At 50.1% G+C, this 26,850-nt stretch overlaps 1 protein-coding gene across 15 annotated transcripts in view; it reads left to right on the top strand.

The window, feature by feature from the left end:
* Nucleotides 1–26,850, top strand: part of ST3GAL3 (ST3 beta-galactoside alpha-2,3-sialyltransferase 3) — a 464,990-nt gene that overhangs the window by 248,776 nt on the left and 189,364 nt on the right. Inside the window, exon 1 of one of the 15 annotated variants that reach the window (XM_050961195.1) lies at nt 23,922–23,995. The exons of the other annotated variants lie outside the window; for them this stretch is intronic. Coding sequence (XP_050817152.1) covers nt 23,952–23,995 — 44 coding nt within the window. The 5' untranslated portion in view covers nt 23,922–23,951. Of the gene's footprint in view, nt 1–23,921; nt 23,996–26,850 lie in introns of those variants that run through there. 15 annotated transcript variants of the gene reach the window in all.

Raw genomic sequence — 26,850 nt, 5'->3', positions numbered from 1 at the left:
TCTCCGCAGGATCGATCTTGGACGCATTCCTGATGCCGTGGAGAGGCCAATTGCATTATGCCTTCCCACTGTTCCCACTGGTCCGCTAGGTCCTGCTCAAACTCCGCAGGGGCAGAGCGTGCATCGTCATGATCACTCCAGAGTGGTCCAGGCAGCACTGATTTACCATGTTGCTCGGCCTGTCAGTAACAGACCTAATTACCCTTCCACCCCACCCAGACCTCATCACTCAGGGCGACAACGGGCTTTGTCGCTCGGTCCTGCAGCTGGTTTACCTCACGGTGTGGCTGCTGCGTACCTGAGTCGGGGTGACGGGCAGCCTTCCACCTGGTCAACGGTCAGGGCCAGGTGGAAGTGTTTCTTCTACGGCTGCAATACGCTCGATCTTGCTCCTGCTGAGGTCTCGATCCCCTCTATTTGGCCTGCCTCTGGCCTTCAGCGGCAGGGCCTGACGGTATCATTGCTGAGGATACACTTAGCAGCCTCTCTACCTCCCAGCAGGCTAAGGTGGCCGTTCCCTGTTCTCACGATCTATGGGTTCGAGGTCCCTCAAGGGCTTGGAGCGCTCGCACCCTCGGGTGCACCGCCCAGCCCCGACCTGGGAGCTCAGCCTCGTTTTAACCAGACTTATGTCTCCCTCAGTCGAGCCGTTCACGACTGGCCCTCTGCTATGCCTGTCCTGCACGACAACTTTCCTCGTAGCTGTTACGTCTCCTCCCTAAGGGGTTTCGGCCTTTCATGTTACCCACAGCTCAACGCAATGGGCATAACCATTGCACTCCTTGGGCATCTGTGGAGGGCTCGCATTTATATTGTGCTGACAGACCCATCTCCTAAGGTGCCCCGGCTCTGTCGCGGTAGCGGGCCAAAGGAAGGGCTTGCTTGTTTTCCTCTCAGAGGATCTCATCTTGGGTGATGGCGGACATCCCCACTTGTTATGATTTGGCTCATATTTCACCAAGCCACATCACCATGCATTCTACCAGGGCTCAGGCTTCGTCTGCCGCCTTGCTGGCTCGTGTACCTACCCACGAGATCTGTCGCGAAGCTCCATTGGTCCTCGGTCCATACCTTTGCTTCGCAGTATGCCCTGGTTCAACAGTCAAGAGAGGCTGTGGCCTCTGACTCGGCAGTTTTCATTCTGCCGCATTTCACTCCGACCCCACCGCCTACGTAAGGCTTGGGATTCACCTAACTGGAATGGATATGAGCAATCACTCGAAGAAGAAAAGACGGTTACTCACCTTTGTAACTGTTGTTCTTCGAGATGTGTTGCTCATATCCATTCCACACCCGCCCTCCTTCCCCACTGTCGGAGTAGCCGGCAAGAAGGAACTGAGGAGCGGGTGGGCCGGCAGAGGTATATATCGAGCGCCATGGTGGCGCCACTCTAGGGGGCGACCTGCCGGCCCACTGAGTTGCTAGGGTAAAAGTTTTCCGACGAATGTGCACGCGCGGCGCGTACACCTAACTGGAATGGATATGAGCAACACATCTCGAAGAACAACAGTTACAAAGGTGAGTAACCGTCTTTTCCAGTGCCTGGTACACTCCGGTCCCCCCCAAAAACCTTGCCCGGGGACCCCCAAGACCCAGACCGTCTGGATCTTAACACAAGGAAAACAAACCCTTTCCCTCACCGTTGCCTCTCCCAGGCTTCCCCTCCCTGGGTTACCCTGGAAGATCACTGTGATTCAAACTCCTTGAATCTTAAAACAGAGAAGAAAATGCACCTTCCCCCCTCCTTCTCTCTCCCCCTCCCAGACTCTCCCTGAGAGAGAAAGTAATCCTAACACAGAGAGAAATTAACCTTTCTCTCCCCCTTCCCTCCTTTCTTCCTACCAGTTCCCTGGTGGATCCAGACCCAGTCCCCTGGGGTCTCATCAGAATAAAAAAAAATCAGGTTCTTAAACAAGAAAAGCTTTTAATTAAAGAAAGAAAAAACAGTAAAAATTATCTTTGTAAATTTAAGATGGAATACGTTACAGAGTCTTTCAGCTATAGACAATGGGAATACCCTCCCAGCCTAAGTATACAAGTACAAATTAAAATCCTTTCAGCAGAATACAAATTTGAGCTCCTTCCAGCCAAATACACATTTGAACTCCTCCCAGCCAAATACACACTTGCAAATAGAAAAAAAACATAAGCCTAATTCGCTTTATCTACCTAGTACTCACTATTCTGAAACTCATAAGAGCCTGTATTGGAGAGATTGGAGAGAAACCTGGTTGCATGTCTGGTCCCTCTCAGAACCCAGAGAAAACAACCACCAAAAACTAACAGCACACACACACAAACTAACAGCACGCACACAAACTTCCCTCCCTCAAGATTTGAAAGTATCCTGTCCCCTGATTGGTCCTCTGGTCAGGTGGCAGCCAGGCTCACTGATCTTGTTAACCCTTTACAGGCAAAAGAGACATGAAGTACTTCTGTTCTATTAACTCTTAACTATCCGTTTATGACACCCTGGCATTCGCTTTAAACGCTGGTGAAGAACTGCAGTAACTATAAAGCGTCTTGGTGAGTCAGACATAGAGGCAGGACTGAGGGACCCTTCCCTTTTTACATTCTCCTCAAAGTAGCTACAGAAGGTAAATAAAAAAAATTGTACTTGAATTTTAAGTAAAATTGGGCTTTTTTGTAACTGTGTGTATGTGCCTGAGGGGAGAGGGAAATAATCTGTTCCCCTGTTCAGAACTCATGTCTCTTTTTCCTGGTACAGGAGGAACACTTGCAGGTACTGAGTGGCAGGAACTTTGTAACCTGACCTCCTGCCTCTCGTCTTTCCAAGTCCCTGTGGTAGGAACAACTTCAGCGAAGAGCAGCAGAAGCTCCCTAAAAGTGAGGGGGGGGGCACTGGTGCCTGAACTGGGGCCCCACCCTCACGTCTCTCCTTTCCCCAAGGCCCTGCCCTTGTGCCTCCCCTTCCCCCTGAGGCACCCTGTCCCCCACTCACTCCTCTCCGCCCCCTCCCCTCCGTCGCTTGCCCTTATGGTCGGTAAAAAGTGGGAGGGCATAGTCCTCCCAGATTTAAAAGTGATGGAGCTGTGGCCCCTCTGGTTCCCCCTGTTGCAGCGCCCCCCAAAGCACTGCCAGAAGGAGGGTTTTGGGCCGAACTGATACAGTCACCACAACATCATAGCATTCATTCATCAGTTCTGTGAGGGCATAAGAATGAAGGGACTGAGCGGCTAACGAAAATATGCAATCTCTCGTTAAGTTTCTGTACAGGAGGACTTGAAGTAGCAAATGTGTTCCCTAAATTTAAAGAGAGACCATAGAAGATGGCACTGAGCACTACAGATCAATTAGTCATACTTCAATAAAAGAATAATTAAAAATAGAATTATAAAACACTTGGATGGTCATGAGATGATAGCAACAAATGAACAGAAGTTATATAAAGGAAAATTGTACCACTCTCATCTGCTGGAAGTTTGAGCATGTTAGCATTGCTCTGTCTCTTGGTCTTACCCAGACTTCCAGTCAATCAGCATTTGACTTGTCATCTGCTCTCAGACTTCTCCTTCCTGCCCTCTCTTCCTGTCTTCCATGATACGGTTATTGATTCTCTCCATAGATTCTTAGATTCCAAGGCCAGAAGGGCCACTGTGATCGTCCAGTCAGACCTGCTATGTAACGCAGGCCAGAGAACTTCCTTGAAATAAATCCTGTTAAAACTAGGGCAGATCTTTTAGAAAAAATCTAATTTTGATTTAAAATTGCCAGTGATGAAAAATCCACCATAGCTCTTGTGCTCAATTCAAATGGTTAATTATCCTCACTATTAACAGTTTACACCTTATTTCCAGTCTGAATTTCTCTATCTTTAACATCCAACCACTGGATTTTGTTAGACCTTTATCTGGTAGGTTGAAGAGCCCATTATCAAATATTTGTGCCTGTAACAGGATGCTGGCCTAAGAGGCACTGAACCAGCCCGTTAGCTCAGAACCTGCTAGTGCAGCTTCCATCCAGGGGAACTGGCTGGAGCTTGCGGGTGTGGCTCATTAAGGGAGCCTGAGAGTCTGTGAGCCTGCTGGGGAGAAGGCCTATAAAGCTGTGAGCCACCTGTGAGCCTGCTGGGGAGAAGGCCTATAAAGCTGGCAGGAAGGAAGTGGAAAGGGGGTGGGGAACAGGTGGAGTAAGGAGTGAGGACCTGCTGCTCCTATCTAGCAACAAGAACTAGCTGTTCCCCGGATGGCTACCTAACGCCTATTGAATTGTACAGAGTTGTATATAGATGGTGGTGGGAACGAACAGAGGGAAATAAAAGGACCCTGTGGTTTGCAAAGTAAGAGGTCTCCAGCTGATTTATACCATGAGCAATGAAGCACTCATCTACAGTGCCTCATTAGGTACCTAGAGATTGTGATTATCATCCCGTAACTTTTTCTTTGCTAAATTGGATTCAAAAGGAGCTTAATCTATTTAGCACTGTAAGTTATGCTTTCTAACTTTAGGCATTATTGTGGCTCATCTCTGAGCCCTCTTCAGTTTGTCAGTATCCTTTTGAATTGTGAGCACCAGAACTGGACACAGTACTCAAGCAGCAGTTGTAATAATGCCAAATGCAGAAGTAAAGACCCCTGCTGAGGGGATCGTTTCTCGAAGACCAGCCTCTTGTTCTGCACTTTGCTTCCTGCAGCCCTTCATTCAGACCTGGAGCAAGGGCGCTTCACACAGCATTCCACTCACCCAGGCTAAACCAGAGCTCTGGATCTCCCTTGCCCCTTTCTCCATCACTCTGGAGAACACCACTATTCTACCTATCACTCAGGCCCATAACCTGGGTGTCATCTTCAACTCAGGATATGTCTACTCAGTAACTAGACACCTACAGCTGGCTCATGCCAGCTGACTCAGGCTCCAGGGCTCAAATTGTGTGGCTGTTTCATTGCTATGTAGACTTCTGGGCTCTGTCTGGAGTCCGAGTTCTGTGACCCTCCCACCTCGCAGGGTCCTAGAGCCCAGGCTCCAGCTTAAGCCGAGAAGTCTATGCAGCAATGAAACAGCCCTGCAGGCCAAGCCCTGCAAGCCCATGTTGGCTGGCACGGGCCAGGCAAGGCTTTTTCTTTGCTGTGTGGACCTCTCTCTAGGTCCCCACATCCAGGCTATCTCTGAATCGTGCCAGTTCTTTCTGCAGAACACCTCTAAGATATGGTTTATCCTGTCCATCCACACAGCTAAAACCCTCATCCAGGCTGTTCTCACTTTTTGAGTACTGCAATAGGCTTGACTCTGGCCCTGACAAATGCAGTCTGCCCCGCTCACCGCCATTGGAAATGCTCCTGCAAAGATCTGTCTCCTCGCCCCTCATTTGGAGCACCTCATCCCCGCACTGGCTCCCCCTTCTCCATTGTATCAAACAAACTGCTAATCTGCACTTCTAAGCCCCCTTATGCCTGTCTCCACACTATCATCTCTCCTTCATTGTCGAGATGTGGAGTCCTGCCTTGGATCAGTAGTGATGCCAGCCTTCATCACCCACTTGTTAAATGTTCAAATAAGCACCTTTGTGCTTTCTCCTTGCTGCGCCTGATGCTTGGGGGGAGCTGCCCACAAATACCTGCAAAGCTGTACCCTTCAAACTCTCCTTTGCTATGATGCCTACAAAACACTGGGTAGTGGTTAGGCTGGCTTGTGCAGTGAGACCACTGTCCATCATATTGACCAATATCGACTCTTTGTTTCCTTGTACCTCCCTGTCTGTCTGTATCCACCTGTTGTCTCTTGTCTTATATTTAGATTGTCAGCTCTCTAGGGCAGGGACTGAATGTTTGTTCTGTGTTTGTACAGCTCAGAGCATAATGGGGGCCTGGGTCATGCCAAGGCTCCTGGTGCTACGATAATAAAAATAACAGTATATAAAGGAGAACTAGTTGATATAACTTATGTGGTCTTTCAAAAAACCTCTGACTAAGTCCCTCAAAACAAACATAGTAACCATTGTATGAGAGGGGAAGCACTGTCATAGGTTAGAAATGGATGAAGATGCTGAACTTACAGAGGGAATAAATAGTCAGTTTTCAAGATGACAAAAAGCTAACAGTAGGCATCCATGTTCTGTACTGAGGCTGGTGCTTGATACACTTGTTAAGGACCTGTATGAGGGGATTGAATGGGGATGTGGCAAAATCTGTGTATGATGCAAAATTATTTAGGGTAGTTAAGGCTAGAGAAGATGCTGAGGCGCTTCAGAGCAACCTAACACATCTACCTAACTGGATAGCAAAATGGCAGATGAAACTGTCTGTTGACAAATGCAATGGGAAGAACAATTTGAATGTCTCATGTACTCTCCTGGGTTCTGTATTAACTGTAAACACTCAGGGAAAAGATTTGAGCATCTTTGTGATTATCTCAAGGAAAACGTGTGCTCAACACTCTGTGATGGTCAGCAAAGTAAACACAATATTAGGGTTCATAAAGAATGGGGTAAGAGATACTGGAAATGTTTTGCCATTGTTCTCAGCTAATGGTATACGCTCCCCTGCAGCATGTGCAGAAAGGATAAATGACACTCTTATTTACCCTCTCTCATCATAGAACAAGGAAATCTGCAACTGAATTGAAAAGCAACATTTTTAAAACTGGTTAAAGAAATGCTTTTTTACCTAATTAACCTGTGGAATTCAGTGCCACAGTATATCACTGAGGCTAAGAGCTGAGCAGGATATAAAAAATGAGACCATCCACAGATACCTTAGATAGGAAAAAAGAGGAATATAAAATATACCCTCCCGCTTCAGGGCGTTTGTCAGTTACTAACTGGGGAGAGTTCTAAAGAAATGTCCTCCATGAGCAGTGTATTTCACAATTGTTCAGTACAGCGTTTTTCACATACATCTGAAGCATTTGTTACTAGCCCTTGTTTTAGATAAATCGCTGGCCTATTCTGATACCACTTGTGTTATGTTTCTAAGTAACAATTGTTCCACTGTCATGTAGGTGGATCAACACACACATGGCTGTGCACATCTCATAGGAAATGGTTTTTCGAACCTTGACCTAGTCTGATTTTAACTGTGTGGTTAAGTGATTCCAGCTCCTAGCACAGCACTATGTCAGCACTTCCTATATGGTTCTTGGTCTTAGGTCATTTTTGCTGTACCAAAGACCAGGTAACCAGATACAAATGTGTGCATTTTACTGGGCTTCCCACAAAATCAGAGACAATTGTGGGTACACAAGACACTCCTGCCCCCGTTCCTGCGCGTGTGTGCATGCGCATGCACAGACACTCCAAACCTTGTCATCTACCGGTGTTGGGATTACCTTGTTGGGACCGTGGAATTACACTACTAGACTGGTTCATAGCTACCAGTGAGACACTTTTTCTCTCTCCTTCCTGTGTCTCAGACTTGTTCATATGCCAGCTCTGTGACAGCTGCTGACACTGCTACAGAGACAGTTTTCCTACTGAGATTTGTTCCCACGCTAGCTGTGGGTCAGGGGAGGGCCTGATCTTGTAGCTATTTGTCATTTGTAACTGCATGTGCTCCCCATTTCCATGTGAAAAATTTGCATTCAAAAAGCCACATTTTACTTCTCATGGTGCTGGACAACCTTGTCGAGATCTACTCAGAGCTGCTGATGGAAGACATGGTTGCTTTTTCCACCCCTTCCTGTTCAGAACATCGTGTTCTAGGGACCTGCTGGCGTTGTGTTCTTTACAAAGCAGAAGCACAATTCCCTTGACTTCCATTCGTTGTTGGCATTCCCTGGAGTGTGTCGTGTTTTGTACAGCTCTGATGAAATGGCAATGCCATTTTAAACCTTTGTGTTCAGTTGTTTACAACTTCCTCAAAATCATTACCTTTTGGGCTAACATTTTTCATGCTTGGTCTGGGGCCAGAAGTAGAGGTTTTCATGGGGAAAGAAGGCTTAATAGCAATTGGTTCAATGGGTTTTGAAAAGCATGTGGTAGTGAGTTTGTTTCAAAAGTTCTCAAAATTTCAACTTCTCTTTGGATTATTGAAAACCAACTTCCCCAGAGTTCTGAGTGACTACAGGTGTGCTTTGATGTGTCTGAAGAAACTAGATTTTACTTAATGGTCCCAATTAGTCTTCAAGACTTGCCATTTTTGAACTGCATGGAGAACTTAGTTTTACACTAACTTCAGAAAGAGGCATCAGGCTGCAGTGCACAGCAGGAGCAGATGTTGGCTTTCTGCATTTCTTAAGGTCCATCACCATATGATGTAGGTTGTTCTGGCTAAGACAACGGAGATTTTCTGACATGGAGACCTTGAGGTATTTCGCTACATGATTCATATCTTCTACAGACTCTTGACACTTCACTTGGCGCGAGTGGTGCTCTTTGGCTTTTGACTACAACAGTAACTCTTGATCACACTTGAGTTTGTCTTCTGTGCAGCATTTGAAAACTTTTTAATATAGCTAATTGTACCTCCTGGCTAGGTAGGCTGTGAGCCCTTTTAAACAGGGACTGTCTACTACTCTGCTTTTGTGTAGTGCCTAGGCCTTAGGCACTAGTGTAATAAACATAGCTAATAATAATATTAGCTACAGTTGTGGTTTTCCTTTTATTCAGAATTCCTATTCTCAATTGCTTACAGAGCTACAGTATAAGTAGTAATTCCAGATTTAATTAATAAAACTTGACTGGATCTTAAGTGCATGTGTTTTGTTGTTGTTCGTTGCTTTTAGCCCAGCCTGTATCAGAAGGTTTGTTGATTTGATCCACCTGAAGCCTGACATCTAGCACTTGAGAAACAATCATTGTTTTCTGCAAAACAGAATGACAGCTGAGGAATGTCACTGTGGAAAAAATACCAGGGAAGGTCAGAACCCTTCACGTGCATACCTAGAAGGAGGCATGTAAACAAGTGACCTCATTTTCAGAGGGCCTGAGGACCTGAAGCTCGCATTGAATTCAGTGAGAAAGACAGGTGTTCAGAACCTTTGAAAATCAGACTACTTTATTTATGCATTTAGGTGCCTAAGGTTAGGCACTGATGTTCTGACAAATGTTGGCCTGTTAACTTGAAAGTTTTAATTCCATTGTTTCTGGACATCATTGCCAAGCACACTCAATCTGCAGCTCAGCTGAAAAGAGAGGGTGGGAAACAGGGGTGGAAGGGAGGGATTGATATGACTTGTGCTTAGTCTGATCTTTATAGGTCTTAATAGGAAATGTGAAGTAAGGTGAGATGTTACTCAGGTGTTTGCTCGTGCCATGGGTCAGTCTGGAGCCAGTTTGAACTGTTGTGCAAGTGAACACTTGTAAAAATCCATAGGAAGTAGTTCATTTAGCTATTGAATACGAATATAGTAGTGCTATTTTGCTAACGAATGACAATCTGCACCCTCTTCCCCCCAAACTATCCAGGGCTAGTCAGCTGAACCAGTTCCTTTCATCCTTCCAATTCAGCCAGGAAAATTGAGTGGCCCGAGTGATTGGATTATGTTGTGTATTTTAGCCCTTTTAGTGCAATGTGCAAATACGGAAAAATTGTTTTTAGAGACAGACATTTTTGGAAAGGATTTCCAAGGACTCTCTTAAAATACACTGTGGGATTTTGTTATGGCTTTGAGCTATAAATGAATTTCACTTTTTTTTTTAAGTTGTTTTTTACTACCATTTTGTATTACCCCTTCTAACATATATTCTCACAAGATAAAAATATTGTAAAAGATAGCTGGGGAGTTTAATGATGGTTAATGTTGCCTGAGTATTTCCAGTATAGCCCCCTATTTTTATTCACCAATACCATCCCAAAGCATTCCACTGTAGGTGTACGGGTGCCCACATGCGTGGCCATCAGAGATTTTTGCTTTGGCGCTATCCGTAGGGCTGACTGCGTCGCCCCCTTGAGTGCCATGCTCAGGCACTGGTATATCAGGTGCTGCCGACCCTACTCCCTCCCGTGGTGGTCAGTCAGAGTGCCTTCCGGGCTTGTCAGGGGCTAGTGGTTTCTTGTCTTGGACTTTGTGCCTTAAGGCCTTGTATATAGTTATCCTTTGTAGTTAGTGGTAAGTATCTGTTGATTAGTTGTTTGTTGTTAGTTAAGGTCCCAGTGGGGACTTTGCCCCAGTCTCCAGGTTTCAAGCCCTGTGACTCCTGTAACAGGCCTATACCTGTTAATCTCAGTCTCTCTCTCTCTCTCTCTCTCTCTCTCTCTCTCTCTTATGCGCACGCACACACACACACCCTGGCACCTGTCTCAAGTGCCTAGGGGAAGCACATGTTAAAGAGACGTGCTGGATTTGTAAAACCTTTCGGCCCCGCATGCAGAAGGAGTGGGACATCAGACTTAGAGCTCTCCTTATGGAGTCCGCCCTGTGCCCGCATCGAATCTCCAAGCACCTCGACATCGGTGTGAAATACGGCACCGACACTGGGCTCTGCCCAGCACCGCTCTTCGTCACCGGTACTGAAAATGAGGGAAAAGAAGCATGGTTCCCGGCACCGGCAAAGAAGGGCCAGGCGACATTGAGCAAAGAGTCTGTCCCAGCCCACTCAGCCATCCCGGAACCCCATGGTCGGCCTTCTCAATTTGGAGCTGTTAACTTGGTGAAAGGTCCTCCTCCTGCGAGCAGGACTGGACCAACTCCCCTGCTGGCACCAATGCCTTCGAGAGGCCCTCAGGCATTGAAGGAGTACTGGCCTCTGCCCATGCCACCAGCGCAGCAGGTGCTGCAGTCTTCAGCAAAGGCTCCCCAAGAGGGCAAGCCAGCCAGTAAGGCTCCCCAGGGAGCGGTGGAGTGCTGCCAATCCCCCGAGACAATGCCACGCACTCCACCTCCGCGCCATTGGACGCCGGTGCCACCATCAAGATCAGCACAGACTTACCATTGGTTGCCGAGAATTTGGGCCTGGAAGTGGAGAAGATGGCTGAGCAGGAGGATTGCTTGTTCAATGTCCTGTCAAGCTTGACCCTTACCCGTGTCGCACTACCAGTGCACAGCGGGGTCCTCAGAATTGCCCCGGCCATCTGGCAGAGGCTTTCCTCCATCCCTCTCACCTCAGAATGGGCTGAAAAGAAAAGAAATACTTTTTCCCAACCAAAAGTTTTGAGTATTTGTATACCTGCCCTCCCCTGGCTTGCTGGTGGTCTCTGTGGCCAATGTAAAAGAGAAGCAGGGGCACTCCAGCTTGACCCCGAAAAATAAGGAGGCCAAGCGACTGGACTTGTTTAGAAGAAGAATATTTTCATAGAAGATCAGGGTTGGAAGGGACCTCAGGAGGTCATCTAGTCCAACCTCCTGCTCAAAGCAGGACCAATCCCCAGACAGATTTTTGCCCAGGATCCCTAAATGGCCCCCTCAAGGATTCCACAGCAAGTTTACAGTTTCAGGTGGTAAACCACCAAGCCCTTCTGTGATGTTATAATTTCAACTTCTGGGAATCCCTCTGTAAGTTCAAGGAGTCCCTCCTACAGGATCAGGCCCAGGAGTATGACACCCCGGAGCAGGAGGGCACCACGACAGCCCGTAGCGCCCTGCAGACGGCATTGGATGTGGCAGGTTTGGCAGGCAGAGTGGTGGCATCCCCGGTGGTGATGAGGCGCAGCACCTGGCTTCAAACTGCTGGGCTCTCTCAGGAGGAAGGGAAGGGTCAGATCCTCAGCCCTGTGTCAGGAAGTGCTCAGCCTCTGGGACTTCTGTATGCGGCATGCCATTCATCTAATCGCCACCCACCTACCTGCCTCCAAGAGTGTCCTAGCAGATCACCCCAGCAGGACCTTCTCATCTCACCACAAGTGGTCCTTCCATCCGGAGATGATTGACATAATCTTCCAAAGGTGGGGACTCCCTAGGTGGACCTGTTCACATCCAGACAGAACAGGAAGTGCCACCAGTTCTGCTCCATCCAGGGTCTGGACAGAGATTCCCTTTCAGATGCTTTCCTCATCCCTTGGTCAGGAGTGCTCATGTACGCCTTTTCACCAGTGCCATTAATCCACAGGGCCTGGTGAAAGTCCAGCAGGACAGAGCGAAAGTCATTTTGTGGCCCCTGTGTGGCCCCGCCGACACTGGTTCAGCATGCTGTTAGACATGTCGGCAGCCACCCCTCTTCCGCTGCCTCTTCGACCGAATTAGCTATCAGAGAACCACAGCAACCTGCTGCATATGAGCCTTATCGCGCTGCATCTGATGGCTTGGCTCTTGCATGGCTAAGTGCAGATGAATGGGCGTGTTCAGGCCGTATACAGCAGGTTTTTCTGGGCAGCAGGAAACTCGCGACCAGGGTGACCTACCTAGCAAAATGGAAAAGGTTCAAGTATTGGGCCTTGGAACGGCTCCTTCGGGCCTCACAGGCCTCGCTGCAGGATGTCCTGGACTACTTGCTTCATCTCAAGTTTCAAGAGTTTTCCCTTTCTTCCATTAAGGTCCAACTGGCAGCCATCTCAGCATTGCATTCCCTGGTCCAGGGAAGGTCTCTCTCCACCCATTCCATGGTGGCACGATTCCTGAAAGGACTGGAGTGCCTCTACCCACACGTCTGGGACTCAGTCCCCCCTTGGGACCTGAATCTTGTGCTGTCAAGGCTCATGGGCCCTCCCTTTGAACCCTTGGCTTCCTGCTCTCTTCTGCTTCTCTCTTGGAAGGTTTGTTTCCTGGTCGCTATAACTCGGCCTGTAGGGTGTCTGAGATCAGAGTGCTCACCTTGGAACTGTCCTATATAGTCTTTTTCAAGGACATGGTCCAGTTGCGCCCACACCCAGTGTTTCTGCCCAAGGTTCCCAGTTTCATACTGGCCAGGACATATACTTACCAGTCTTCTGTCTGAAGCCTCATGCATCGGTTGAGGAGCACAGGCTTCATATCCTGGACATCAGGAGCATGCTGACTTTCTACATAGATAGAATGAAGCCGTTCCATAAGTGGATGCAGCTGTTTGTGGCAGTGGTGGATAGGATGAAAGGTTGCCTAGTGTCTGCTCAGAAGATCTCGTCCTTGGTCACAGCCTGCATCTGCTACTGCTATGAGCTGGCAAAGGTGCCCCTGCCAGTGATTGTGACAGGTCACTCGGCTAGGGCACAGGCGTCATTGGCAGCCTTACTCACTCAGGTGCCGATCCAAGAAATCTGTCGGGCTGCGACCTGGTCGTCCAGCCACACATTTGCATCGCATTATGCACTGACCCAGCAAGCTCGAGATGATGCTGGCTTTGGCAGAGCTGTGCTCCAGTCTGCAAGACTGTGAACTCTGAGCCCACCTCCAAGGATTCTGCTTATGAGTCACCTAAAATGGAATCGACATGAGCAAGCACTTGAAGAAGAAGAAGGTTACCCACCTTTCATAACTGTTGTTCTTCTTCGAGTGATTGCTCACATCCATTCCAGTTAGGTGTGCGCGCCGCGCGTGCACGTTCGTCGGAAACTTTTTACCCTAGCAACTCCAGTGGGCCGGCAGGTCGCCCCCTGGAGTGGCGCCGCCATGGCGCCCAATATATATCCCTGCCGGCCCACCCGCTCCTCAGTTCCTTCTTACCGCCGTGTCGGTCGTTGGAACTGTGGAGCGCGGCATAGCTGTCCTCCACGTCCCTTGCTCTCCTTGTTCTCTATCGTTATCTCTAGCACTATTGTAGTTGTTAATTAGATTGTTAAGTGTAGATAGTAGTAGTTAAGTAGTTTGTAAATAGTTCTTCGCCGGGGGCTTAGCCCTTCCCGGCACCCGGCACCAGGCTCATGCCTGGTTCGCCGGGCTTCAAGCAGTGTGCGGCCTGCAAGAAGCCCATGCCTACCAGCGATCCCCACGACGCGTGCCTGAAGTGCCTGGGGGAATCGCACAGATCCGACAAGTGCCGCATCTGCAAGGCTTTTAAGCCAAGGACAAAGAAGGAGAGGGATCAAAGGCTCCGGACTCTCCTTATGGAGGCGGCACTTGACCCGGCGGCTTCGCAGGCCGTGATCTCGGCGCCGGCACCGGATCGCACCGGCACCGAGAAGACTCCCCGGCACCGACCTTCTCCGGCACCGGGGACAGAGCCTAGGCCGTCGAAGTCTATTACTCCGGCCAGGCAGACCCGACTGGAGCGCCCGGCCTCAACATCGGCCGCGGCGCCGCCGGCACCATCGACTCCGGGCCCGGCGGGTCCGTCGAGTCCGGTGCCGCCAAGCTCCCCCATGACATCTGGGGTTGAGATAGTGGTGCCATCCACACCAGAGACCTTCGCCTCGGCACGGGACCTCATAGCCATGACTGAGCCCACTCAGCTGCCACCCCCGGTACCTCCGGTGCGGGTCGTGTCCAGAGGCAAGCCTATGATGTCGGCACCGTCTCGGGACTCACGTTCTCGATCCAGGTCCCGACGCCACGGTCGCTCCAGATCCCGCCGCCGCTCGCAGTCCCGGCACCGCTCCCCTCAGCGGTACCGGTCGCACTCGCGGCGCCGGTCGACATCAAGACGATCGCGGTCGGTCTCCAGCCGCCAATACCGGCACCGCGATTCCAGGAGCCGATCCAGACATCATTCGCCGCACCGGTCGACCTCCCGGCACCGAGCTGGTGGCAGGTCCCGGTCCCGGTCGACCTCCCGGCACCGAGCTGGTGGCAGGTCCCGATCCCGGCACCGAAGCGGCGCCCGGTACCGGTCCAGATCCCGGCACCGTGACAGAACCCGGTCCCGGTCCCGGCACCGGTCCCCGGCACCGAGAAGATCGTCCGTGCCGGCCCGCGCAGACCCTTACCATCCAGGGTCCGCCCCGCCATGGCCCTCTAGACAGCCGTCTGTATCTTCGCTAACGGACAGTGGGTATGCGCTGGGCACCGACCAGCAGGCGGCGCTGTTCAGCGATCCGCCACAGCAGGACCAAGGCCCGCAACAATGGGGATTCTGGACACCCTGGGCATATCATCAGGCCCAGGGCCCCCAACAGCTCCCTGCTAGGCCGGCGACTGCGGAGCGCAGGGCACCTGAAGCCTCGTTGTCTCGCCCCCCTCCCTCCCCGGATGGGGAGGAAGGGTCCAAGCATCAAGACTCCGCTTTGGCTCCTGAGGCAGAGGCGAGGGCCGAAGGAGACCCGCCGTTAGACACTCTCTTGCCGGGGGTCTCCTCATCCTCCTCCCCGGATGAAGCGGTGGCTGGGACCTCCTCCAACAGCCCCCCCCCGCTGGACCTCAGGGCGCACCAGGACCTCCTCAGGCGAGTAGCTCAAAATCTGAGTCTGCAAGCCGAGGAGGTCTCGGAGATAGAGGATCCAATTGTGACCATCCTCTCGGCAGATGCTCCCACCAGAGTCGCCCTGCCGTTCGTACGAACCATCCAGGCCAACGCCAACACCATCTGGCAGTCTCCGGCCTCCATTCCTCCCACTGCGAAGGGCGTCGAGAGGAAGTACATGGCTCCTTCTAAGGGCTACGAGTACCTCCACGTGCACCCGACTCCGTGTTCCCTGGTGGTCCAATCGGTAAACGATAAAGAGCGTCACGGCCAGGAGGCTCCAGCCCCCAAATCCAGGGAGGCCAGGCGGATGGACCTCCTTGGCCGTAAGGTGTACTCGGCTGGGGCGCTGCAGCTCAGGGTCTCCAACCAGCAGGCCCTGCTGAGCAGATACGCCTTCAACTCCTGGGTGGCAGCAGATAAATTCAAGGAGCTGCTGCCACAAGATGCTCGCCAAGAGTTTACGGCCATCTTGGAGGAAGGCAAGAAGGTCGCACGCACGTCCTTGCAAGCCTCTTTGGACGCTGCGGACTCGGCTGCCCGTACCCTCGCGTCGGGGGTAACAATGCGTCGCCTCTCCTGGCTGCAGGTTTCTGGCCTTCCGCCGGAGCTCCAGCACACTATACAGGACCTTCCTTTCGAAGGCCAAGGCTTATTCTCGGACAAGACAGACCCCAGACTCAAGAGTCTGAAAGACAACCGAGTTATCATGCGGTCACTCGGGATGCACACACCAGTGACACAACGCAGACCCTTCCGGCCGCAGCAACAACAACAACAGCGCAGGCCGTATTCCCAGTTCCGCCAGCGGCAGGACCTTAACAGGCGCCGCGGCAGGAACGGAAGGCGCAGGCACTCGGGGAACCAAGGGGGGCAGAACCAAGGCTCCTCTAAGCCCCCGCCTGGACCTAAGCCTTCATTTTGAAGGTGCGCCCGAGGGCGCAGTAACAGTTTCCCCAATGGATCCTTCCCCCCCGTTTTCCAACCGCCTTTCGTTTTTCCTCCCAGCGTGGTCCCTAATAACATCAGACCGCTGGGTCTTACGCACGGTGCAGTCAGGATACCGCCTGCAGTTTGTTTCATTTCCTCCTCCCCGCCCCCCTTCCTCGTCCCTCTTCAGGGACCCCTCTCACGAGCAATTCCTTCGGCAGGAGGTGCAGACGCTCCTCGGCAAAGGAGCTATAGAGGCGGTGCCGGAGAACGAGAAAGGCAAGGGGTTTTATTCCCGCTACTTCCTGATCCCCAAGGCCAAGGGGGGCCTCAGGCCTATCCTCGACCTGCGAGAGCTCAACAAGTACCTGGTGAAGTTGAAGTTCCGCATGGTATCCTTGGGGACCATTATCCCATCCCTGGATCCGGGAGACTGGTACGCCGCCCTCGACATGCAGGACGCGTATTTTCACATTGCCATCTGGCCACGTCACAGACGTTTCCTTCGCTTCGTTGTGGGGTCTCTTCATTATCAATTTGCAGTCCTCCCATTTGGCTTGTCCACGGCCCCGAGGGTGTTTACGAAATGCATGGCAGTTGTTGTGGCGCAGCTTCGGCGCAGTCGTATCCACGTGTTTCCGTATCTGGATGATTGGTTGATTCGGGGCACGTCGGAACAACAAGTCTGCAGCCATGTCCGCGTGATCACCGACATGTTCGCCACTCTGGGCCTCTTGGTAAACACAGACAAGTCCACCCTGGTTCCCACACAAAGGGTGGAATTCATCGGGGCCGTCCTGGACGCCACTGTGGGCAGGGCCTTGCTGCCATTGCAGCGGTTCCAGGCCTTGTCGGCGATCGTGCAACGGCTGCGGACAGCCCCCTTAACGTCAGTGAGGACATGTCTAACCCTGTTAGGCCACATGGCGGCTTGTACTTTTGTGACCGATTACGCTCGGCTCCGCATGAGGCCTCTCCAGTTGTGGCTCATCAGTCATTACAGGCCGACAAGACAGCCGCTAGATATGTTAATCACGATCCCCCAGAGGGTCTTAGATTCTCTCGGCTGGTGGCTAGACCAGGCAGTGTTATGTGCGGGTCTCCCCTTCCACCCATCTCAGCCCTCGGTGTCCCTAACAACGGATGCCTCAGATCTCGGCTGGGGGGCCCACCTAGGGACCCTGAGGACGCAGGGCCTGTGGTCCCAGGAGGAGGTGGGGCTACACATCAACATGCGGGAGTTGAGAGCGGTCCGTCTTGCTTGTCAAACGTTCTGTCATCAGCTTCAGGGTCGCTGTGTCGCGGTGTTCACCGACACCACGACGACCATGTATTATATCAACAAGCAGGGCGGCACCAGATCCTCCTCCCTGTGCCACGAGGCGATACGACTCTGGGACTTTTGTGTAGCCCACTCCATTCACCTCATGGCTTCCTTCCTCCCCGGAGTACGGAACACGCTGGCGGATCGATTGAGCAGATCCTTCCTGTCACACGAGTGGTCCCTTCGCCCAGACGTCGCCCTCTCCATCTTCCGGAGGTGGGGTTATCCCCGTGTGGACCTCTTCGCGTCCAAGGGAAACAGGAAGTGCCAAGCGTTCTGCTCCTTTCAGGGCAGGGAGCCCGGGTCGATAGCGGATGCCTTCCTCATCCAGTGGTCGACCCACCTGTACTATGCGTTTCCCCCATTCCCTTTGGTCCACAGGGTCCTTCTGAAGGTGCGCAGGGACAGGGCTCACGTGATCATGGTAGCCCCGGCATGGCCCAGACAGCACTGGTACTCCATGCTGCTGGACCTGACCATAGCCGACCCAGTTCCCCTGCCCCTTCATCCGGACCTGATTACCCAGGAGCACGGGACCCTCTGTCACCCGGACCTGCAGTCGCTGCACCTAGCGGCGTGGCTCCTGCGTGGCTGACTGGCTCTGAGCTGCGCTGTTCCACGCCGGTGAGGGAGGTGCTCTTGGGCAGCAGGAAGCCGTCCACAAGAGCGACATATTTGGCCAAATGGAAGCGCTTCTCCTGTTGGTGCGTGGAGAGAAATCTCCGCCCTATTGAAGTTTCGGTAGCCGACATCTTAGACTACATTTGGTCCCTCAAAGGGCAAGGTCTGGCCATATCGTCGTTGCGAGTCCACCTAGCAGCTGTCTCCACCTTTCACCCGGGTGCGGATGGTCGCTCTGTTTTTTCTCACCCGACGGTGTCTAGATTCCTTAAGGGGCTGGAACGTTTATACCCTAACGTCCGTCCCCCTGCTCCAACCTGGGACCTTAACCTGGTGTTGTCCCGGCTCATGGGGCCCCCCTTTGAGCCGTTAGCTACTTGCTCCCTGCTTTACCTCTCTTGGAAGACGGCCTTTCTAGTAGCTATCACCTCAGCTAGACGGGTGTCGGAACTCCGGGCTCTTGTGGTAGACCCCCCATATACGGTCTTCCACAAGGACAAGGTGCAGCTGAGACCACACCCTGCTTTTCTCCCCAAGGTGGTCTCAGCCTTCCACGTCAACCAAGAGATATTCCTCCCGGTTTTTTTCCCGAAACCTCACTCCTCAGGCAGGGAGCAGCAGCTCCACTCGCTTGATGTCCGTAGGGCTCTCGCGTTCTACGTGGAGAGGACCAAGCCCTTCCGCAAATCCCCCCAGCTTTTCGTGGCAGTAGCGGACCGCATGAAAGGGCTTCCTATCTCCTCCCAGAGGTTGTCCTCTTGGGTAACGTCCTGCATCAGGACCTGCTATGACTTGGCCCATGTCCCTACGGGCCGTGTGACTGCGCATTCTACCAGGGCGCAGGCGTCGTTGCTGGCTTTCCTCGCCCGTGTGCCCATCCAGGAAATCTGTCGGGCAGCGACCTGGTCATCGGTCCACACCTTTGCTTCCCACTACGCCCTGGTCCAGCAGTCAAGAGAGGATGCGGCCTTCGGATCTGCAGTGCTCCACGCCGCGACTTCTCGCTCCGACCCCACCGCCTAGGTATGGCTTGGGATTCACCTAACTGGAATGGATGTGAGCAATCACTCGAAGAAGAAAAGACGGTTACTCACCTTTGTAACTGTTGTTCTTCGAGATGTGTTGCTCACATCCATTCCACACCCGCCCTCCTTCCCCACTGTCGGAGTAGCCGGCAAGAAGGAACCGAGGAGCGGGTGGGCCGGCAGGGATATATATTGGGCGCCATGGCGGCGCCACTCCAGGGGGCGACCTGCCGGTCCACTGGAGTTGCTAGGGTAAAAAGTTTCCGACGAACGTGCACGCGCGGCGCGCACACCTAACTGGAATGGATGTGAGCAACACATCTCGAAGAACAACAGTTACAAAGGTGAGTAACCGTCTTTTCCATTACCTGCCCCTCTGTCGGAGTTGTTGGCAGGAAGGAACTGAGAAGGCATAAGGCCGGCAGCGACTGATATACCAGCGCATGAAAGCAAAACTCCAGGGGGCGACACAGCCAGTCCTACGGATACCACCAAGGCAAAAATCTCCAATGGCCGCGCACATGGTCATATGCTCACACCTGCAATGGAATGGACATGAGCAGCACATCTTGAAGAACAACAGTTAGGAAAATGTGAGTAACTTTTTTTCTCCACACGTCTCAAATCTCTGAATGAAGTCTCATGAGATGTACAGCAGCAGTGGTCAAGGAGCCTATCCACAGCTGACTAATCTGCTGATAAATGCATATTGGGTTTTGACTAAAGGCAGCAAGAGGTTGAAGGATGTTAGTGTAATAACACCAGTGAGTATAATGGCTGCAAAGGTGAGTCAAATTGTCTGGCGCCTGCAGTGGAAATGGGACAGGAGAGGTCATCTGGGTTCATGATTTTTTTTTGTTTGTTTGTCATGTTAATCAAGTGGAACCTCCATTAGCCAGTAGTTCTCTCCCCGGCCTAATCTTTAAGCTCCTTTCACAGGTCTTAGGAAGATATTTTCACTATAATGTGGAGAAAGGGCAGCATACCCTTCCTGTTCCCCAAGTGTTATTAATGTGTATAGAATGTGATAACACCATTTTGCCTGGAAATTAGAATCAATTTAAATTGGCGTTGGTGTCCGTCCTACAAGCACAAGGATGTCCAGTTTGGAGCTAGCTCTCTGCGCCTCCGTCTGTCTGGTAATTTTCTCCACCTTTGGGGTAAACTTGGGCCATTTCTGAAGGGAACGGAAAAGCCATTTGCTCCATTGTTGTGTGGCCTGTCTAACATGGGCACTTTCTTCAGTATCCATTCCTCAGGCCATATCTCTCAGAGCAGTTCAGAGAGGAGGTTTTACAAGCTCAGTGTCTTACTCTTGTTTTGTTAAAATATTTGTTTATTTTTTTAAAAATTTATTTAATGGCCCCAAGGATCAAAGAAGAGAGGATTATATTAAACAGCGCCAATGTTATCTGGCAGATTTGGAAAGCATGTTGCTTTTCTGATAACTCTGAGTCTGGGGGCTGGAATTAGTAGGGCAGGCAGACAGAGAAATACATGGAACTGGGCACAGGGTCCCTATCTCGCATATCAATCACGCTCTGGAACAGCCGGGAGACCTGCTGGCATTGGCGCCTGAGGAGGCAGCTTTTTAAAAACCCCTTCTAAAAAGGCTCACTTTTCACTTGGTGTGTGTATTTTTTTCTGCTCGGCCTATCTCTCTCAGCCAAAGGATGGAGGATGCTGAAATCACTGGGGATTCTTATATATGCTCAGAAGGAAAAAAGGTCTCTCTCTGGACTTTAAAACAGCCACAGTTGGCTGACACCAGTGGGTCTTGCAAATGTAATGGAAAGTGGATTTCCTTAGTTCAGTAACATCTGGGATATTTTCCTGTCCAAATTGGGATGGATTCAATAATACTTGCTTTGTAGTTTCACTGTAACAAAATCATTACATTCTATTATTAATGAACTCTAGTACATGTTTTATAAAATGCTGGCTTGACCATCCTTCAGTTAAATCACCCTGCACCTCACTGTTAAAGGGAACAACCTCATTCTAGGAGCAGGTGAACTATGCACCTTTGATTGACAGAACTGTTTAAAAGTTGCATGTGTGTTCCTTGAACAGCCCTGTGCAAGAAGCAGCATGCCCAGGTAAATCCTGTTGGCATTAGGAATTTGTCCAACAGAAACCATTTCCACACACAATGTTAGTTAGGGTATATTTCATGTCCTGGATGTCAGAGTATGCCAGTGCTAATCCCAAGCCGGATATCCTTCCTACCCAGTGATTAAAAATAGGGCTGTCCCACAAGAGCAAACTGGAAAAAAGAAATCACGTGTACAAAGAGAAATGTCTCGTGTGTGTGTGTCTCGTGTGTGTGTGTGTGTGGTTTTTTAACCTTTTCCTTTTATTGCAGAATTGTTTTGAGTAGGTCTTTCTCCTTCCCAGCTCAGATTTCCTCCTCCTTTCTGCAGTGAAATCATAATCCTGTGTTTAACATCAGTTGACTATCATGGCAGTAACTGATGTCATAAAAACAGCTTTATGAAATGGAGGTGGAAGCCTCCTGAGTTATACACAAATTGACTTGATAGATAGCAAAAATGCTAACTAAGAAACATCGTAGTTGGAGTATCCATGTGATCCTCATTGCATGTTCATTTGTGCAGTGGCCTGACAAAGTGAATGAACTACCTTCTTTCCTCTGCCTTGGTCCTTCTGGGTTTAATTGCCTGCTTACCTTGAGTGCTGTTGGTGGGCAGCATCGCTAGTGGCCTCTCTGCACCAGTTTCTGCAGCTATTCTCTTCTGTCACTTGCATTCTTTTGGCCCCGTTCCTGTGCTCCACTTACATCTCCATCACAGGCTCTATTTCTTTGTAACACCTTTTAAATGACTGTCAACCCAAGGTGGTTTGGTTTGGTTTGGTTTGCTTTAGAAAGGCAAGCTGGGTTCTTTTAATATGTCTTCTGGTCTGTGAGCCTTCAGCATGCCCTTGGGGTACCTCACCAAGCTTTGCCTGCAATCATGAGGCCTAGAAGCTTTCTTTCACAAAATAACTTGACACTGGGAACCAGGGCCTCCAAAAAAAAAGCACCAAATATTGTGATAAAATTATGAGAGTTGGCAACATTTCTCTTAGTATCTTGGTGCAGTTTGTTGCCTTTTACGTCCATGGTTTCACCCCCCCACAAATAGAATTTCTGGTGTAATCAGATCCTTCTATGGCACTCCTCACTGTGGTACCCGAGTCTAAACAGTCCTCTTCCAGACAAGTCTTTTCGCTATAAAAATAAGTCAACATTAACATTGCTTCTACCACAGAACCCCTACCACTAAAAACATCTTAATACAACACCCCCCCAACCCTACCCCCAGCAGCTCTTTGACCCTGAAAAGGGGAGCAGTATCAGAGACTTCTTGAAGTCCACTAGCGATTTAGTGTCTGCTCTTGATTCGTATGTGGAAGTAACTCATACTGTGATGTTGGTCAGCAGTATAGAATCCCGAAATAGACCATACAGTAGGAGTAGGATGGGAGCAAAGAACTCCCAGACAGTGAATGCAGTTTAGCATTTATGTTCCATGAAACCTCCAGGGCGGTTCAGGACAGTCACACGCAGTCACTGCAGCAGTGAAGAGATGGCTGAAGCAGTTGGACAGGGAAAGGCTTTCATGTCCACCTTTGTCTCTGCATACAGGGTGAAGAGCACTGAGAGAGAATCTTTTAAAAACCTTTGACTCTGGACAAGGATAGTCCCTGTTTTAACTGCCCAGAGTACTTCTGAAATACGCTTAGTAAATTGTTCTTCTGTTTGTATCGTGATGCAGGACAGGATTAATGACAATGTGAGCTGTGCCCCTTGCTTGCATTCCCTGTCGTGTACACTTTCCTCTGCCCTAAGGCATGTTCAGAAGGGATGACACGCCCTTTCTCTGTAGTGTCATTAACACGGACTCTTGAGTAATAGTACAGGCTGTGTCCAGCTGATGACTGCTCTCCCCCTTCCTCTGTTCTGTTCATTCATTAGAAACAGCAGTTGCCCCACTGTCCTGGTGAAATGTGATCTGGAACATAATTGTGCTAAACTTTGTCTGACCAATGGAGTTGCTGACTCCAGGCTGTGCATGAGTGGGCACGCCAGTATCTGTGAGAGCTGAGCCCATGTGCCATGGAGTACGGATTGAGCCCCTGCTCCCCGCCTCTCCCTTCTTCACTTTGCACAGGAGGCTTTACACACTCAAGGCTGCAATCTCACTTGTGCTCACCTTCATCCTGTTTCCAAATACCATGACACTGTAACCTCATCCCTTTGGCTCAGTCCTCCCTCTGTGGCCCTGAACGCCCCACCTGGCTTCTGGTAATAAAGACTAGTTGTAACAGAATCTTGCAGCACTGACAGTAACACATGAAATACAAAACATGACACTGAAATAATGTTAAGGGACTGGTTTTTAAACCAACATCTTTCTAACCCTGTGTCTGAAACTCTGCTTTTCATCTCTTGCCTTGTTGTGCTGGGTATCAGAAGGGGCTGCAAACAATGGTGGATTTTGCAAGCTGCAATCTCCGGGCATAATGGGGCAGGTCAGGACAGCATTTTTCTGTCTTAACTGAGTTTCCTGGCTTTTGTCAAGTTGGCTTCAAACACTTAAATACAAACCCTCTCTCTACAATAATGTTACTTTTATTTCTTGTCTTTCACAGTATTTGGAGAATCAGTGCGGGACACACTTAGGGCTTCTTCAGAGCAGGTGAACTGGTGACTCATGTTTTTAATTTTGTAGTCCTCATATCTCCAAAGAGTCTCCATTACCGTGAGTCGTCATTTCCATTGCACAGAATCACTGACGGTTGCCTGTTCCTGCACTTCGTTAGACTGGCTCGCTCATGTCAAGATATACACAGCAACAGTCATTAGCAGAAGAGATTGGATCCTCCTAGTCCTGGACTGGTGTGCATGACTGTGTTCCTGCATGCATGTGAGCAGAGGCTAAGTGTGAGGTAAGGTTAAGTGTGAGGAAGCAATCCCAGCTGTGCTCCTCCAGCCTCAATGTCACGTTCTGGTGAGGAAACTGCTTAACAGCTCTAACTCTGACGTGACTCCCTTCCCCTCTACTCCCTTCCCAAGCATTAGAACATAGGAACGGCCATACTGGGTCAGACCAAAGATCCATCTAGCCTCGTGTCCTGTCTGCCGACCGTGGCCGATGCCAGGTGCCCAGAGGGAATGAACAGAACAGGGAATCGTCAAGTGATCCATCCCCTGTTGCCCATTCCCAGCTTCTGGCAAACAGATGCTAGGGACGCCATCCCTGCCCATCCTGGCTAATAGCCATTGACGGACCTATCCTCCATGAAGTTATCTAGTTTTTTTTTAACCCTGTTATAGTCTTGGCCTTCACAACATCCTCTGGCAAGGAGTTCCACAGGTTGACTGCATTGTGTGGAAAAAATACTTCACAGGAGCAATGGACATCATGTGACAACAGATACCGTATTTCAGGGAAATGAATGTCTGATGCCATTGTTGCTTCCTCCTTCTGGGGTCAACCCTACCAATGACTATCGGTATTAACACTGTTTCCATTACTGCTTTGCCACCATGTTTCCAGCACACTCACCACTACTCCAGGAACCTATTGCTCCAGCTCTGCTCATTCTCAGCCAGATTACAGTTCCAAAAGGTATCCAACAGACCTGCCTTTCCCATGGCATCTGGTGAACCAGAAAGCTGTTGTTCTATTCAGACCATCCCTTAGAACAACCCATTTAATCACCTAGCGTAATCCAAACTGTCAGGAACACCCCAAAGAAACAGAAAAGCAGACATAGGAAACCAGATTCCAGACCTCTAACATCTGTACATTGCACAGGACCACTAGCTGGGCATGGACCAGAGCCAGACAGCACATAGCAACATAAACTAAATGTGAAGTTGGTCAACAACAGGCTCTGCTGCTAACAAACCATACACTACTGCATCAGCAATGAAGCACCCAGCGTAGCCTGCATCATCAAGACCTGACTGGATGACACCACGAACCCTGTGTAAGTTGCCTTGTCTCCTCAGGATACTTGGTACATCACAGTCCTGTGCAGGACAAGAAGGCAGGTGGCACTGTGTTAATCTTCTCTGCAAATGTCAAATCCAAGAGGAGACCTGAGGCAAGACAACTTTATTTGAGTTCATTCATCTGATAATAGAAATCAGCGCCAAAGCTAAAATAATTTATGTTCAAGTACAGACCACCTCACATGGAAAGGGATTAATGAAGGAGCTCACTGGCACCTTATTAGTGATAATAGTGAAATACCTCAGACTTATTGCCCTGGGAGATCTCCGCAATCATACTGACAAGGCTGCAGATGCAAAAGCCCTTCCCTTCTTATGTGGGTCATCTCTGGTCCAACCCACGCAGCCAGTCATACTTTTGGTCTAGATATCAAGACTGGGAACATTGCAACCCAGCAGCTGTCTTGGACAGACTGTCACCTCATTAACACAGTGGTCAAAGTGCTTCCAGCTCCCAGGCAAGAAGAAAGACCTGTGAATCTGATGTGATCCCAAAAACTTATGAATTTGAACAAATTTCAAAGGCTGCTAAATAACTGCAGCACTCCGCCCATAGGTTGAGTAGCTGAGAAAGGATGGTCCATCAGTTAGAGAACTAGCCTGGGACCTCCAAGATCCCGGTTCAGTTCCCAGCTCCATCTCAGACCTCTGGCAAGTCACTCAGTTGTTCTGGCCCTCTGTTCCCCATCTGTGGAATGGGGATAAAAGCACTGCCCTTCTTCACAGGGGAGTTATGGGGCTAAATACATTAAAGATTGTGAGGTGCTTAGAAACTATGGAGGTGGGGGGCTATATAAGCACCTTAGAGGACCTCGTGAATCATTATCATTGTACCCTACCCTTGTCCATTGACACAGCCTAAAATGGCCCCTTCCTCCCCATTACCTGTGCAGATTTGCTTGGTTTTCAAATACTATGTGATAGATGAGGAGAGCAGGGAAACTCAAGTGATGACAGTAGAAAACAAAGGCTGAATCAGACAGGATCAAATATAACAGATGTCTCCAAGTCTGTGCTGAGGCCGTATTACAGGCCAAAAGAATCTTATTAGCCTCCATTGAAGCTGCCGACTCCTGCCCCAAGGAGTTGTCCAGGGTGGTAAACCACTTCATCAATCATGAGTGACCACGACCCGCATCAGATCCCAGTACCAAGTGTGGCAAAGACCTGTCATCCTACTGCCATGAAAAGATCACATGCATTCCAGAAGCCTTTTCAAACACCGTGGATCTGCTCCACCTGCAGCCAACAGCCCCCTGCATTACCAGCATTCAGTACAGTCACTCATTGAGAAGAGCTGGACACCTAAAGGAGTCTGTACCCAAGACCTGTGAATCTGACCATGCCCTTCCTGGCTTGTGAAAGAGAGTCATGAACAACTGTTGCCACTCCTGGTCAAAATAACCAACCCCTCATTCAAAGAAGGAATCTTCCCTTCCTCCTTGAAACATGCAGTATTCTGACCAACACTGAAGAACCCCAACCCTAGGATACATCTGTTTTAACCAACTACCGCTCAGTGTCAAGCCTCCATTCCTGAGCAAACTCATGGAGAAGCTAGCCAAAGGCCAACTATAAGCTCCTCTAACTGAAGCTAACGTTCTAGCTCTGGCACAGTCTGGATTCAAGCCAGGACATGGAACTGAAACCACGTTAGTGGCACTGATAAGATGATTTGTCAATAGATAGAGGGCAAACATCCATTCTCATTCTCCTGGATCTCTCTGCACTGCATTTTGACACTGACCATGAAATACTGCTTTCTCCGTTGAGAGGTGGCAAG

Source organism: Gopherus flavomarginatus, chromosome 7 (assembly GCF_025201925.1).
Source record: "Gopherus flavomarginatus isolate rGopFla2 chromosome 7, rGopFla2.mat.asm, whole genome shotgun sequence".
Lineage (NCBI taxonomy): Eukaryota > Metazoa > Chordata > Testudines > Testudinidae > Gopherus > Gopherus flavomarginatus.
This window is presented reverse-complemented; position numbering and strand designations above follow the sequence as displayed.